Raw genomic sequence first — 16539 nt, forward strand, 5'->3', positions numbered from 1 at the left:
GGTGGGAGGCAGGCGGGGCGGGCCTGGGTCGGCCTCCGGAAGAGGGATCCCCTGGCTGTCACTTCTCCTATGCAGCCTCTGGCCCCTGCCAGCGCCTCCTAACAGACGCCCAGGGGCCCCCGTGGGCACAGTGAGGCCCGTCGCACCCGCCACCTCCGCATAGTAGGGCTGTGCTCTTCCTCTGGTTCCCCCCCTCTCTTACTCCCCCCCCCCTCGTGTGTGTGTGTGTGTGTGTGTGTGGGCAGGGTTTTTGAGTGTAGCAGAAGTCAAACACCACCTTAAAGACTTCCCCAACGTCAGCTTCTGTGAGTCAGAGCTTATTTTGTCAGGCACCTGAAGTGTAAGCCCATTGCATTTATTGTGACTCTAATCTGGGAGAGCCGGGTTCGATTCCCCACTCCTCCACTTGCACCTGGCTGGGTGACCTTGGGCAAGCTGTAGTTCTGACAAGAGCTGTTCTTGAAAAAGAGCCGTTTCTGTCAGAGCTCCCTCGGCCCCACCAGCCTCACAGGGTGTCTGTTGTGGGGAGGGGAAAGGAAAGGAGTTTGTCAGCCGCTCTGAGACTCCTTTGGGTAGTGAAGGGCGGCGGGGTATAAATCCAATCTCTTCTTCTTCATTATCTCAGGGCACCTGATGAGGCAGGCTTTAGTCCATGGAAGTCTGGAGCACCATAAATCAATTAGTCTTTTAGGATGCCACTAGACTCTTTGCCACTGTCCCCCAGTAGAGTTATTATGGTAGAATTCATGCAAGAAAGATTGGGCACACAGCACATCTTTCATGCTAATATCTGAATACTGCCTCCCGTTATTTTTGATCCAGGTCTCATTATAACTTTATTTATTGTATTTATCTTTGCTGTAAGCTACCCTGAGCGCTGCTTGCAGGGAAGGGTGGTCTAAAAATCTAAATAAATAAAATATTATGTGTATCTAGAAACAAAATGCATATATTTATTTTGAAACATTCCTTTCCATCTTGTAAAGATCTTGGTGGTAGATCACTGCGCGATTAAAAAAATACAAGGAAATGATTGCTATGCTATGATTTCTTCACTTGTTCTGGAGTAAAAGGGCTGAAATTTTGCTCTGGGCTTGTATGCTGATCGTGATATGATTCTCCGGGAACTGCTCTGTTCCACGTATACATCAGTAGCTCTGCAAATTAGTCCCAAGAAGTTACTAGTCCACCCCAGATTTCCATTTCTTCTCTGACGCATCCATCTAGTATGCTTGCTTGCTCCTCTAAGTTAAGTCCCGTAATGGCATCTCGGCACTCTAGTCGCCTAAAAGAAGAAGCCAAAGAGCCAGCCAAAAGGTTTCCAGCTTGGTTGCCAGGAGGTGACTCTGGGTCACCCTAGGTGAGCTGCTAAACCATTTATGGGAAAGAATGTGTACGGGAGGGGAGATGAGCTGTGGTAGCACCATGCTAGGGGCAATGCACTCAGCCTATGCTCAGAGTCCTTCTCATCACTGTTATTTCAGATTCCCTGAGGGAGGCCTTGTGCTCAAAACAAATTATGGGCTGGAGCCTGCAAAGTTTCCCAAAGTTATCCTGCTAATGGAGAGGTTTGGCTCACAGCTGGCCAGTGGTGGGTCACTGCTAGTGCTTCCCTCATTTTCCTTTGATCTGCACACGCATTTTTAACAGGAGAACACAAGAAGCTGTCTTGCAAGACAGACAGGAATTCATTCTAACTCAGCCTCCTTTCAGGAATCCCCCAAGGGCCCCAGCCAGCTCACAGAGCCAACCGGCTTTCACCCAGGAGGGCAGCCATGTTGCTCTGAAGTTGTAGTACAAGGTTTGAGTCCAGGGCACCTTTAAGATCAAAAAAGTTTTATTCAAGGTATGAGCTCAGATACCTCGAGTATCTGAGGAAGTGTGCGTGCACCTTGAATAAAACTTTGCTGGTCTTTAAAGATGCTCCCACTGGACTCAAACTTTGTTCTAAGCTTTCACCCATTATTTGTCCCACCAGCAACTGGGATTCACAGGTACACTGCCTCTGAATGTGGAGGTTCCATTGAGCCCTCACGGCTGAATATGTTAGTTTGGATCAGGTCCTGTATTTTCCAACTGTTGTTACCCTCCTCCTCTCAGCATGCCTCTGTCTTGCGTGGAATTCCAGAGTGCATGCCCCCTCAGGGCAGGAAGCCGCCTTTTGTTGACTTTGCACATGGGCTGCAGGAATGACACTCCTCCCCTCCACATCAAGTGGCTGCTGCCTGCCTGCCCAGCAGTCTGTCAATCTGGAGACCATCTGAACTGTGGACAGCGTTTGCTCAACGCAGCTCTGAGGCCATCCCAATGAAGTCTTCCTGGGAGGTGTCCGGAGAGGTCTGCCTGGCCGTGTGAGCAGGCAGAGGGAAACTGAGAGCTCCGGAGCCTGGAGCGTTCCCAGCCAGGGGGATGGGCTGGAAGTGCCGCTTCAGATTCTCTTAGGGATTCCCTTTGCTGGCGGCTGCTCGTTGTGGCACCTTTGGAAGGGCAGCGAGTCTTTGGCGGCAGTGCGAGGTCAGCAACGGGTAGCGTGTGCTTTTGCAACCTCGCGGGAGGAACCGGTGTGTTTTGTTATGTGTCATTGTGATGGGAGGCGGCCTGCAACGTATTATTTCAAGTGATGAGTCATGCAAAGAAAGGTGGAGGAGAGGAAATTAAAATTAAAATGAAAGCTCAAGGAGGTCTGTCAGTTTTCCCGGGGAACTGCACAGTCATCTGTCTAACCCCACCAGTTCTCAGTGTCTGTGTCCAGAGTGGGCTCCAGAGACTTCTCTGGGGGACATTTAATTGCCTCTCTCGCCTCTTTTCGGTAGCTGCTGTTGGTCTGTATAGCTCAGCACGGCCTCCGCTGGCAGGCAGCAGCTCTCCAGGGTCTTTCCGAGCACGGCTCCATGAGCTCCTTTAGCTGGCGTCAAACTCGGGACTTTGTGTGTGCAAAGCATGTGTCCTGCCATTGAGCGGCAACTCCCTCAGAAGTAGACCCATCTTTCAGCGCCTGAAGAACTGCCTTGCCAGAGCAGGCCAAAGCCTCTTGTGGCCGGTGTCCTGTTCCCAACAGGCCTCCCCTCTTTGCTCTTTCCGTATTTGCAGAGAGGAACTGTCTCTACACATGGAGGTTTGATGTCGATGGACACATGAGCCACACAGCTTTTGTTTTGGCTACTTAGTAAGGCTACTTAGAGGTTGGTCTCTCTAATTCAATGTTGTCTCCACTGACTCTGCGGCTCTTCACAGTCTAGGTGAAAGCCTAACAACCCAAGATGGCTTGCAGAACATACAAAGAACAGTAATGTACACTCTTGCACAAAAATCCTGCCTGTAGCTTCCTAATAATAATGAGCTACATGCCGTCAAGTGGCAAATGACTCAGGGCAACCCCGGGCGGTGGGGTCTTCAAGGCAAGGTGTGTTCCGTGGTGGTGTGCCGTTGCCTGCCTCTGCGTGGTGATCCTGGAGGTCCTTGGTGGTCTCCCACAAAAGTGCCAGCACTAGTCCACGCTGCCTCGCTTGTGAGGTCCGGCTTGGCTGGGCTGTTCGGCTGCTGCCAGGGAAGCTGAGAGACTGGTGCTTGGGGGCCATCCAGGAAATGAACAGGGGGCTGAACTGGTACCCCACATCTGCAAGCCTGTATACCTTGTCAGATCACTTTTTCTAATTACAGCCTAATTTGCTCCGGCATCTGTTTCTTTACTTTTTCTTTTTGCGGTTTATTGGCTCTTTTGGAGATGTTTGTTGATGATAAAAGGCTGATGAAGGATTTATTTGATTTGTGCTGAATGTTGGGAGTTCCCAAACTGTTGTGTTGGAAAATTCATGATTCATTTAGTCTTTTCTGAACTTGCCTTCTGAGTTCTTCACAAAATGCTCTCTTTCTCCAGTGGTCACACGATATTTCAGATGTGATATCTGAAGACTTCCTTCTTGTGGATTTGACCAGTGCTGGTTGTTTCAGTTTGGGTGAGAGGGACTGGGAACTCGGAAAGGCTGCCTTCTCCAGTGGGCTGAGAGCTTGTGGAACTGGTCGCTGGAACCACCTTGTGATGTCTTATGGCGCAAGGCTTTGCAGTGTCCTTGAGCTAGATCTGCTCACATGGGCCAGGCTCTTCTTCATGTCCACCTACCAACATAGGGCTGATAACTTCCACCCACCTGGGCAGGTGGTGAGTTCTTTGTTCTCAAGGTGTGAGTGACAAAGGAGAATAAAATCATCAGAAGAGCCCTGCTGGATTGGGCCACAGGTCCATTTAATTCGGCATCCTGTTTCCCTTGGGGGCCAATCAGATGCCCTGGAAAGGCTGGCAAGCAGAGGGCGTGGCTCTGTGGAGCTGTCCTGGCTCCCACTGTTGGTGATCTGCACTCTGTGGATTTTGCCTGATCCCCTTTTAAAGCCATCTGACCTCATGCAAGAGTCTGCGTCTCATAGCAGTGGGTTCCATGAGCTGATTATGTGTTGTTGTGAAGTCTTGGCTTTCATGTTTTCTGTCCCAAATCTGCTCCCTGATGTTGGCGACCCTGAATTCTGATATTGCAGGGGGCGGAGAAAATGTTTCTTCCACCCATGTTCACCTTGTACATAAGTTTCTGAATCTCACAATAATGGGTTTAAATTGAGGGCGGGAAGGGACCCGCTGGATCTGAGGGGAAACTTTTTGACAGTCAGAGTTGTGCCACAGTGGAAGGGGCTGCCTGGGGAGGTGGTGGGTGAGCTCCCCCCCCTTCTCACTGGCCATCTTCGAGCAGCCCCCGGACAGACACTTGCCAGGGGTGCTCTCTAGGCTGACCCTGCATGGAGCAGAGGGGGGGTGGTCTGGGGGGGGGGCCCTTCCGACTCTTTGTGATTCTAAATGAAACTGCTCCCAGCCAGCTCACCCTTTCCCCATAAGGAAGATACGACATCATTTTAATCATTTTGTTGTTTCTTTCCCCAGCTCTCTAATTCCCTTTTTGGAGATGGGGTGACTAGAACTGTGCACAGGATTCCAAATGTGGTAGCACCATAGTTCTCTCCGCGGGCAACAGCGTTACTAGGCTGGTTGTCTTATTTTCAGCCCTTTAAAGCCAGAGGGTCCCGTAAGAGCCACAGAAAGGATGAAATACTTGTATTCAGACCTTGTTGGTAGCCAAGGGGAGACCGCTGCCCTTCAGAAGTGTCTCAGGTTGCTTGTTGAAGTGATTCCCGTGCTGTGGCTAAGTCTCGTCTTTGGAAAGCCAGTGATGTGCAATTCTCATTCTTGGGGAATGACTTATTAAATTATTTGGGGTCCCAAATCCCTCCAGAGGAAGGGAGAGCAGAGCTGGAGTTGGGGAGTGCCGTTTCCCTTCCCCTGTAAGTCCTTGCAGACCCCCCTTTCATTATAAGTAATTCCTGATATATTTTTGGTTCTCTTGGTCCAGGGAATTTAAAGAACTGATGTATGCCGGTAACAGGTGTATTCCCCAACCCATATCAGATGGGCTTAAAAGGATCCAGTAAATTGCACTGCTGTCCAAAATCAACATTTATTTAGGAGGATGGGTGTTAACTCGCAATCTGATAATTTCATTGAAAGACAGGCCCATAGAACAGAAAATGCCAAAATAATATGTAACTTTCTGGTCTCTAAAAAGGATTTTTAAAACCCTGGTAACCTCCAGCAGTAAGGGAAATGATCTGTCTGTGCTGGTGGCACTTTGTGAACATTCTTCTGTCTTTAATCAGAAAAGGGCCGTTTATCACAACATAATACAGTAGGGGTCCCCCCCCCGACATGGTGCCCGTGGGGGGGTGTCACAACGCCCAGCACCTTCCCTGTCTCTCCCCAAGGGTCTTAGAAAGTGGGCAGGACTGAGTGGGACTTTTGCCCAGATTTGATTGGCGGTGCAGTTTTTTAAAACGTTGCTTTGGCAGCTGCTGCTACCACAACAACAGAAGGATCTTCACTGTGTGATGGAAGGTAAGCTGTGGCAGCCATTTTGTGGCTGGCTCTGCTCCCTGCAGCAACCATTTTGTGCCTGTGCCCATCGTGCTGTGTCAGAATTCCAAAGGTGCCTGCAGGCTCAAAAGGGTTGGGGACGATGCCCCCTCTAACCTGTGGAGTCCTGTGAGCAACAATTCTACTTGGTGAGCTCCTGGCATTAAAGTCTTGAGCGAGCGATTTGGCTACTGCAGAAATTAGTTTGCTCTGGAGCCCTCCTTCCCGAGCCAAGACAAAAATGTGTGAGCTGGGGCTAAAAAACCGTGATCTAGCTCACGCCAGCTCAGCTTAGAGGGAACATTGGTTGGGGACCCCTGATATATTACCTCTTAAAGACTAACAGAATTTGTGTTGGGGAAGTCACCACTCACGAAAGCTCATCCCCTGTCCATCCTGATATGTGACCTCTTCCACAGCCCCAAAACATATTGGGGAATGACTGGGGGTGCCGACGCTTTACTAGCTGAGGTCCTGGACTTATTGGTGTTGTAGCCCCCCTCCCCCCGTTTCAGAATCATCCATCAGCCCTGAAGCTCACGGGGCAACCTTGGGGAAGCCATTCTCTCCACCGTGGCCTAACCTAACTTATGGAGGTGAAGCTCATATGTAGGAGCCTTCATAGACAGCTGCTGTGAGAAAAAACTGACCACAAATATAGGCCAGTAATAGTGGCGCCATCACAGTCCACCCCAAGGGAGCCTGCGTGGTGTCGTGGTGAAGAGTGACGGACTCTAATCCGGAGAACCAGGCTTGATTCTGCCTTCCTCCATTTGAAGCCAAGCGGAGTGACCTGGGGTCAGTCACAACTCTCCCAGCCCCCCCCCAATAAGCCTAGCTCGCTCCAGAACACTAAAAAAGAGCTAGAGCTTCAGGCTGCCAGACAATCCTAGGATCTTCTAGCTGTACCGCACACAATGCCATACAATATTTTGATTTTTAGCCCATACCCATTGCGGTGTGTAGTGAACATCAGGGATTTTCCCAGAAGGCATTGCTCTGCCCGTCTTATATCACCTGTTGGTATTCTCTTGCATCAAGAAGGTGGACATTTGTGGCGGTTCTGACTCGTCACATTTTTATCCCACCCACAGAACACAGGGCAGCAGCATATATGGTTCTCCCCTCTTCCGTTGTCATCTCACAACAACCCTGTGAGGCAGGTGAGGCTAAGAACTAAATCACTGGCCCAAGATCTGCTGGTGGGCAGACAGGAACTCTGTTCTCCCCCAAGTTCCATGATAGGCTTGGTCTAGGCATGTGGCAGAATGAAGGGGTAGAGTGGACTGTACCACTTCAGACACCAGGGGAGAGATTACATTATTTCAAATTCCCTCACATCACAAATACTTTGTAAGCGGAAAAGTAGTACAGATGAAAAGAGCTAGGCTACAACTCCTTTTCTCCCTGATGCGCTAATTCTTATTGGTGGGCAGTAAATATGTGGAGGATCCTGAACAATATGTCCGCCTCCTCCCACAACCTGAATGTGGTACAGCCCGTTCTGCCATCTCAGAATTCTGCTGCTTCACTTGGCAGGCCTGGTGCTCTGGCCGTAACACTGCGTTGGTTCTGGGCACAGAACATTTTTTAACAGATTTCCCCTCTTCTTCCTTCTCTTTGAGATTCACTTCATCTCTCCTGCACCCTTCCTAGTTGTTTTTTGCCCGAAAGATCCAAGATGCTGTTTTAAAAAGATTTAAAAATCTTTCAAAAGATTTTTTTATTTCTGCACCAGATTATGCAGATACAGAACTGGAATGGAGCACAGGCTGCAGAATCTGAAAAAGGAAAGTTTCTAGTCCTTCAGGCTGGAAAGGCTGACTGAAAAATGAAAGCGTGGAAAATCCTGGGAAACTGGAGCAGAATTTTTCTGACGATCCAGGGAGGGGTTTTCTGTGTTCTTCTACAGGTGTGTCCGCCTCACCGCCAATGTCTCTGAAACGAAAGGTTCAGAAAACAACCCAGACATTTGTAGTGCCACTTTTTTCATTGTGCAGATTAACAGTGCGTGCCAGTTGTGAAAATCTGCCTTTCTGTGGTGTCGGATTTCGCTTGCAATTCCCCCTCCTTCTGACTCTGCGAACTCTGAGGACGGCCCTTTGCTGCTGTTGGCCTAGCCCCTCTCTGAAGGGACATGCCATACCACAGATGCTCTGTGCAGTTGCGTCACGCTGAGGCTCTGGCAGTCCTGGCGTGGTATTTGTGGGAGCGGCTTGGCTTTGGTCTCTGGCTGCAGGCCAGCCGCTCTGTTGTGTTTGTGTTCCGCAGCAGGCGGGCATGTGCTCCAGAACGGTCCCCCAGGCGGGGTGGGGGGGGAGGGAGGGCGGGGGTCCAACACGGGGACACCACCCCCGCCCCCCCCCCCCCCCCCGCAGCCTCTGGCGGGCTCAGTGACCCCCTCCTCTCCTTTGCTCGGGAAGGAACTCTTTGCCCAGCGTTGTGCAGCTGATCCCGGGATGAGGCTTCTGTTGTCCTCCAGAATCCAGTGGCCCTCAGTGGACAGCCGGGTGCTTCTTGGGCCAGCCATCCTCTCCCAGCAGCATTTCCCGGAGCTTCTTGGAGGAGGGTGGGGTTTTGAAAAATGTGCCAGATAAATGAATCTGAGTGCTCTGCTTGCCGGGGTGTTTGGGGCCGTGTGGACTGGTCTGTCCGGTTTGTCATCCCCACGGCCTTGTGGGTCAGACTTAGGTAGGGCTGCCAACTCCACATTGGGGAATTCCTGGAGATTTGGGGGCAGAGCCAAGGGAGGGCCATGCTTGGGGAGGGGAGGGGCCTCGGAAGGCCGCAATGCCGCAGAGCCCTCCCTCCGAAGCAGCCGTTTTCTCCAGGGGAGATCACGGGCACTCCTCGCCAGGAGACTGGCAGCCCTGGGCTCAGCAGAGGGAGAGTGTCTGGGGCAAGAAGAGCCAGTGAGCTTTGTGGCAGGCTAAGACATCGGGCCCAGGCCTGCCAAGCGGGCTCCTCTGGCATACTAACCGCCACGCTGCCTTCGAAAGCCACAGGCCGGGGGGTGGGACAACCAGTCCTCGGAGGTGGGCCAGGCCACGGCCTTCATGGGAGCATGTGGGCTGCCGGCACAATGCAGGGCCAGAGAGACCCTTAGTCTGGCCCAGCCAGGCTCACGTTTGGTGTCTCAGTGAAGCAGGTTGGCCTCGTTCACACCCCGTCTTTCTCCCCACCATCACACCACGCCGGCACCTGCGTCTTGGGACGGCAGCCTCACCCTTTTTCTTCTCCCTGCTCCAAGGAGCTTAAGGTGAGGCACATGGTTTTCTTTCCTGCCACCGTTATAACCTCACCACAAGCTTGTGGGGTAGGTTAGATGTGGAGGAGTCCACCGGCCACCTCTGGAGAGCCAGTTTGGTGTCGTGGTTAAGTGCACGGACTCTAATCTGGGAGAACCGGGTTTGATTCCCCACTCCTCCACTTGCACCTGGCTGGATGGCCTTGGGCAAGCTGTAGTTCTGACAAGAGCTATTCTTGAAAAAGAGCAGTTTCTGTCAAGAGCTCTCTCACCCCCACCGACCTCACAGGGTGTCTGTTGTGGGGAGGGGAAGGGAAAGGAGTTTGTAAGCCGCTCTGAGACACCTTTGGGTAGTGAAGGGCCATGGGGTATAAATCCAATCTCTTCTCTTCTTCTAATCTGGGAGAACCGGGTTTGATTCCCCACTCCTCCACTTGCACCTGGCTGGGTGACCTTGGGCAAGCCGTAGTTCTGACGAGAGCTGTTCTTGAAAAAGAGCCGTTTCTGTCAGAGCTCTCTCAGCCCCACCTACCCCATAGGGTGTCTGTTGTGGGGAGGGGAAGGTAAAGGAGTTTGGAAGCCGCTCTGAGACTCCCTTGGGTAGGGAAGGGCCATGGGGTATCAATCCAATCTCTTCTTCTTCTCTTCTTCTTCTTCACAATGGACTAGAGATTCAGACCAGGGCCTCTCTTGCCAGTGTCCGGCACTCCGTCTGTTATGCCACCCTACCTTTCAGGTGAGCTTCCGGTCAGTAAATTTTGCAGTCCCTTCAGGCCGCTCTGCCGGTCTTAGGACAGGACAGGTGGTGCCTGGTTTGTTTTTCCTTCAAACCCCCCCCCCCCCAATAGCTCCCTTAAATGATCCTGAGGATGGCTCAGTCTGATAAGGAAAATGTATTTCCTTCTGGCTGTGGTGTTTGGAGTCGGCACAGAAGAACAAAGCAAGTATTTGATGGTATCCCATGGAAACTGCCCGGGCAATGATAACCTTTTGCGTGGTGATGGATGGGTATGGTGTGGGCTTGCAGCTCCATAGGTGAAAAAAGAACTGTTTTCAGGCAGAGCTAAATATGTCAGCGGAGCCCAACTGGATCAGACCCAAGGTCCACCTCTTCGGGCATCCCGTTTCTCCAGTGGACAACCAGATGCTCATAGAAGGCATATATGAAGGGTGTGGGGGTCAAACCCTCCCCACAGTGTTGCTTGCTAACTAAGTCTACAGAGGTACACTGCCTCTGAACATGGATGTTCCATTAGCTGTCGTGATGGCCCTTTCTCCTATCCCCTTCAAGCTGCTTCTGTTGCTGTTATCTGGAAGATAAGCATTCCTGGTGGGGCTAGATCCAAGTCCAGCGGTACCTCAGGGACCCACAAGATTTGGAGGGTCTGCGCTTGCAAGAGTCAGATCTCCCTTCCTCAGATTCCTTTTCTTGGGGACTTGATACTAGTGGTGTAACATTCCTAGGATTTTTGGAGGAAGACTGAGAAATGCATGGGGGAGCAGCATTTTTTTTGGGGGGGGCTGGCATTTGTACAAAATGGCATCTTTGGAAATTGAACTTATTTTTAAAACTAAGACCGTCCTCTGATGGTAAAACGTGTTCCAGTTAATTGTATAAGGTTTATCTGCTTAGCTAATTAAGAGGTTCAGTTTGCATGTGAAGAAACAGATGTGAAGTTTTTAAAAAGCACTTTTTTTCTTTAGGCTTGGCATTTATCACAGCGAAGAGGCATTCCCCCTGTCACACAGGAAAAAATGCCTCTTTTGTGATGACACTCACTACCTTCAGAGGTTAGAAGAATTAAAATACCACTGAATTATTTTCAAAACCTGCTGCTCAGCTAAATGAGGGCCCCTTCTTAGTTTACTGAAAGGTTTTGTAACAGAAAAATCAGACTGTTTAACAGGACTTTGCAGCCCATTTAAAAGACAGATCGTGCAAGTGGGCACCAAAAGAGACACTCTGCCCTACTCCGTTCTATCATTACAGCTACAGCCCTGCGAGGTGGGTTATGCTGAGAAGGAGCGACTGTCTGTGGCTCAGTGGCAGTGAGCTTCCATGGCACCTGGGGTGTGTGTGTCTCCCATATCCTTGCCCAACACTAACCAGCATGGATGCCCCGTGGATGTATGATTAGCTTGCGCATCTTCTGTATGCATTTCCTCCTGACTTGCATTGCGTGCCCACTCCACCCTATCCCCCCCCCCATGTGCATAATTGTAGCAATTTCTGTGTGGCAGCAAAGCTCATAAATGTTCAGGGGCCTTTGGTGTCTTGACGTTGCATAAAGAAAATCTCCCTTTGAGGCCGCCCCCGTCTGTTCAGGCCAGGACTGCAGGACCTGTGGCAGCAGGGGCTTTCTTCGCTCGCCCAGACATTCCAGTTCGAATTAGTTAGTTCCGTTGGTCACATCCACGCACCAAGGAGGCTCTCTAGAAGGTGATACACCGCTGGACTTGAGCCCAGCAGAACCGGACCAGAGTCCTCCTCCTCCTCCTCCTCCTAGAGCGGCACCCTGTGGCCAGCACAACTGGTGCTTTTGGGAGTCCCACAGGCAGAGCTCTGGGGCACTTCTCGCTGGAGCCCCACCTCAGCCGCACCCAGATATCCTGCCTCTGAAGCTGGAGTTTTTAGTTGGCCTTTGATGGCAACAAGGAAGAACGATTTTCCCAGTCCATTTTTGTGTCCCCTTATGTGGAGAGCGGGTTTGGCTCAAGTGGTTAAGACGCTGAACTGCAGGCTGTGGAAGGTCAGTAGTTCAGTTCGAGACCTGAGTGCGCCGCATGATGGAGTGAGCTCCCGTCCCTAGTTCCAGCTCCTGCCAACCTAGCAGTTAGAAAGCAAGAAATTGCAAGTAGATAAATAGGGACCACTTCGGTGGGAAGGTAACAGCGTTCCGTGCCCCTTGGTGTTTAGTCATGCCGGCCACATGACCACGGAAACGTCTTCGGACAGCTCTGGCTCTTCGGCTTTGAAACGGAGATGAGCACCGCAACCCTAGAGTCGGACTCGACTGGCTTTCAAGCAAGGGAACCTTTACCTTTTTATGTGAAGAAGCAGAGGCTCAGCTGAAGAGCTCCTCTGAGCTAATGCAGAGTGCCACAGCTGCTGTGACTTCATTGTCTAGTTCTGGACAGAAATTGTCTCAGCCCAGAAGTTTTTTTAACTGGTTAGAGGAAGCCAGTTGTGGATTTTCACTGTGGGGGTTGTGGGTCAGATTTCAAGGAAGGGACTGCTGGGGTTAGTCAGGTGAGGCTTGGTTTAAAATGTGGGTTTTAGGGAGGAGAAGAAAAGCAACTTAAAACATTGTGTGTTTATGTGTCAGGGAGGAAAGACACAGAGCAAAAATGTCAAAGGTAGGAAGGGTGGAGTAGAAGACAAGGACACAGGGGGGGGGGCTCAGAGCAGAATGGGAGGTGCTGAAAAGAGAGGAGGAGGAAATGCAGCCAGAAAAGTGGGAGCTAGAAGTTTGCATACGGTGTATATTGATATCCGCATAAAGGTTTTAACAGAGGCATCATTGGCCATAGTAACATTGTGAGAAAAATGCCTTTTTTGACGTGACTAGTTGGCAGTTGGTTTCTTTTTCTGATTGTGACACTAACGCAGTGGACTATCCCTAGTCATGCCCATTCCATTTTATTTTCCGTCAAAGATGTGGCAGCATTTTGATTGCAGCCCCTGTGGATCAGAGACCAGCAATGTTCCCTCTAACTTCTTTTTTTCCTACTGAGCAGAGCAGTTCATCTCCTGAGCAGAATATAACTGCTGTCACCTTAAAATGAGAGGGAACGCAGAGCTGCTGAAACCAAGAAAACAAAATACACTGTGGAAAAGCAATTGCTAAAAATTATATTTAAGTAAAGACTCATGCAGGCTTATTTGTCTGATAATTATATTAAAGTTAAATACAATATTCTAATAGAAGGAAACTTTATAAAGTGGAACTTTGAACATATGTGTGCAATATGTCTTGTGAAATAAATCTTAAATCATATATGTGTACCATGTCAAAGGACAAAAGACAAGCCCCAATAAAATGCAAAACATAATACAAGTCAAATAAGGTTGCTTATCATCATACATAACAACTCAAATAAAAATTCAGACATCTAGCTGACGTGTGTTTTCTGTGCTTTTGGCAAGCAATGATTTAAACAGCAGGTATATCAATATCTTTCTGTGGATGATATGACTTTCCAGCAAACTAACGTGTTTCCACTCTTCGTCAGAGTCAAGGATAAGCATTTTCATATGCAGCTCCCAAATGTCATGAAAACTCAGACCAACTCCCATACACATGGAGCAAGCTGCTTCAAACTCAGAAGGGTTGGTAGAAGCTCCGTATGAAAACGCTTTTCCACATTGTATTTTGTTTTCTTGGTGTCATCTTAAATGGGCAATGGGCAGTGCAAAGACCCCACACGGCTCCAGATTGCTGCTGAGCGGGGCTACCTGGGTTAATGAGCGGCCGCTCACACACTCATCGTAGAGGGGAACACCGGAGAACAGTCTTTGTGTCGCTTATAGACTTCTGTGGCACAATAAATAGTAAAGCAAATGGTGCGGTCTGTAGTAGAGCGACACTAAGGTTCATATTATTATTATTTGATTAACACGCAGCCATATTTCTTCTCTTTCCCCCTCCCCAATATATATTTTTTTGCCAGAGGAGAATGAGAAGCACGAAAAGCTTCGCCTAGAGCACGAACAGGAGCAGAAGAAGGCCAGCGTGCAGAGGGTCAACCACGCCGTTCACCTCGAGGAGCCCCGCAATGAACTCCCGGCAGTCCCCTTGTCTCCACCAGTCCCAGCTCCCCCCCCCCCGCCTCCCCCTCCCCTTGCAGCCCCCATCTCTGTCATCCCCCTCCCTGTGGTCGCCAGCCCCCCCCAGCAGGCGGTCCAGAGCGCCCTGTCCCCTCCCCTCATCCCGCACCACCAGCCCCTCGTCGCCCCTCCGGGCCTCGGCCAGGAAGCGGCCCTGGTGGCCCCTGTGATCCAGAGGACGTCTGGCCCCCTCCTTCCCGACATCAAGGCCCCCACGCCCCCTTCCGGGAGCCCCAAGCAGCTCCCCCACTATGCCGCCCCCGTCCTGGCCATCTCCCAGCACCATGTGGTCCAGCACCCCATCCAGCCGCAGCCGCCCCTGCCCCTGCAGCAGCAGCAGCAGCATCCGGTGGCCCCCCAGCCGCTCGGCGCTCTGAAGCTGGCCCCCTCGGAGGACGGCAAGCCCAGCGAACAGAAGAAACGACCCGGCGGGTGAGTGGCCACGCTGGCTGCAGGAGGAGTCTCCTCTGGGGCTTTGATGGGGCGCCTCTCCCTCCTGAGGGCTGGTGGGGGCTTTGTGGAAGGGGGAGAGCTAACCCAGGAGGGGTCAGCAGCCTTTTACGACTCAAGAGCCAAAGAGGACAGAATCCAGGGCCAGCAATCAAGAAGGAGCCAGCGTAGGGAAGCCTATTTGCATGAGTAAAACTCTACCAACTTCTCATGACTGACAACTGGCACGTGGATTGACCATCCACACAGAGACTGCACAGCCTAAACACTGACTGTGGTGAGTCGTTTGTGAGGAAGTGGTGCGCACGAGGTCTCACAATACGTAATATGCACAGGGGGACCCTGCGCAGTCCCTCTAGCGCCCTGGCATAACACAAATCCGTGCATGCCCTGCAGTTGGATTCCTGGCAGCTCTTCCCCTCCCTCGTTTCCCTTCCTGTAAAGCCTCTCTGAGGAGCCCTTCAGTCCTCAGACGTCTTTTCCTACTCTGCCTTTCCCAGTAGGGGGCCATGGCTCAGTGGCAGAGACGGGGGGGGGGCTGTGAGCACAGGGGGGAGTATTGGCGGAGCCTCTGCTCGGCGCACAGAAAGTCCCAGGCTCAGTCCTCAGCCGCTCCAGTTGACAGGTTCAGGTGGTGGGTTATGTGCAGGGCCCGGACCTGACATGCTGGAGAGCTGCGGCCAGTCTGACAGTGCAGACCTCAGTGAACCAGTGGCCTAATCTGGTATTCGTGTAGCTTTAAAAGAGTCACGGAGGAGAGGGGCCATCAGTGGCTCCTAGCCATAGTGCCTGAAGGGAGCCTCCATGTAGCAAGGCACTGAGCCTCCGAATACCAGTGCTGGGGGGCTGAATGGGGGGGGCTCATCCTCTATGCCCTGTTTGTTTGGTCCCTCCAGGGCCTCTGGTCACTGCTGTGTGGAACAGAATGCCGGATCCAGCAGGGCTCTTCTGATGTTCTTACACGGATATCTGAGCCTTTAGGCCAAACATGGGACATTTTCATTATCTAGAGCTGCTGGAGTTTCATTTTCCCTCCCCACACGCAGAGTGGATCCCAAATCAAGAATTGAAGGAAGTTGGTCTAAATATAATCTGCTTCAGCATAAACTAGCTCACTTTGCCCGCTGCATCCTCTTAAACTCAACCGTTGTTCAGGTTGGAAGAGTCCTCCCGGGTTAATTTCAACTGTCTCCCCCTCTCTGCTCAGATCACAGTTTTCTGTGTCCTGAGAAACATTTTGGTGACTTTGTTCTGTTTTGATTCTCACCCGTCTTTCAGCAATGGGCCACCATGCCCTGGGGGGGGGGGGCTGTCGCTTCGGAGCCAGCGCTGCAGCCTTCTGAGGGTGGGGTCTGCTTTGCAGGTGGGAGGAGAGCCCTGCTGGGCCAGGCCCGCAGTCCTGTGGTCCAGCATCCTGTTTCAAACCGTGGCCAGCCAGTTGAGCTGGAGGTCCAGCCCTGGGGCCTTCCCTGATCCTGCCTCCTGGGACTCCGCCGTTTCCTGCCTCTGCGCATGGAGGCTCTCCTCAGTCACCAGCGCCTGTAGCCATTGATGAGCCTCTCCTCCTCCACGACTCTGTCGAACCCCAACCCTTGCATGCCACCTGTGCGTGTGGCCATCCTTATGTCCCGCGGCAATAAGAGGGTAACAAAAGATAAAGGTCTCCATCAGCAGCACAGGAGAGACCCCTTTGGCGAGCCACACGGTGGATGGGCCGGCGGGTTGGCAGTTTCCGATTGGGGAGGGGCCCTTGCCGTGAGCTCCTGCCTCTCTGTGCCTGCAGATCGACTGCCAGGCAGAGGACAGTGCCAAGGGTGATGGTCTGAGTTGGTGCTGGGCAGACGGGAACCCTGTTTGCATCTATATAAGCAAAGCCAGCTAACTCAGTGGCCAGATTTGACTGGCTGCTGTAGAGCTGATTATTTCAACGTTCCTGATGCCTCTTGTGGGAAGTTGGCACTCATTGTGTGTTTGGGGCACAAAAAATACCAGAGGCGGTCTCTCCCCCCACCCAAGAAGACCCCCCAAACAACAAAGCATCCTGTGGGCAGAGCTGCCAGGCCT

The 16539-nt window shown here is 51.5% G+C and overlaps 1 protein-coding gene across 1 annotated transcript in view; it reads left to right on the plus strand.

Moving 5' to 3' along the window:
• MNT (MAX network transcriptional repressor) overlaps window positions 1-16539 on the plus strand; it is a 96096-nt gene that overhangs the window by 17826 nt on the left and 61731 nt on the right. Inside the window, exon 2 of the mRNA XM_015421911.1 lies at window positions 13869-14457. Within this exon, the coding sequence (XP_015277397.1) occupies window positions 13869-14457 (589 nt within the window). The remainder of the gene's footprint in view (window positions 1-13868; window positions 14458-16539) is intronic.

The sequence above is a fragment of the Gekko japonicus genome, unplaced genomic scaffold (genome assembly GCF_001447785.1).
Source record: "Gekko japonicus isolate JY-2015 unplaced genomic scaffold, Gekko_japonicus_V1.1 scaffold43, whole genome shotgun sequence".
NCBI classification, from domain to species: domain Eukaryota; kingdom Metazoa; phylum Chordata; class Lepidosauria; order Squamata; family Gekkonidae; genus Gekko; species Gekko japonicus.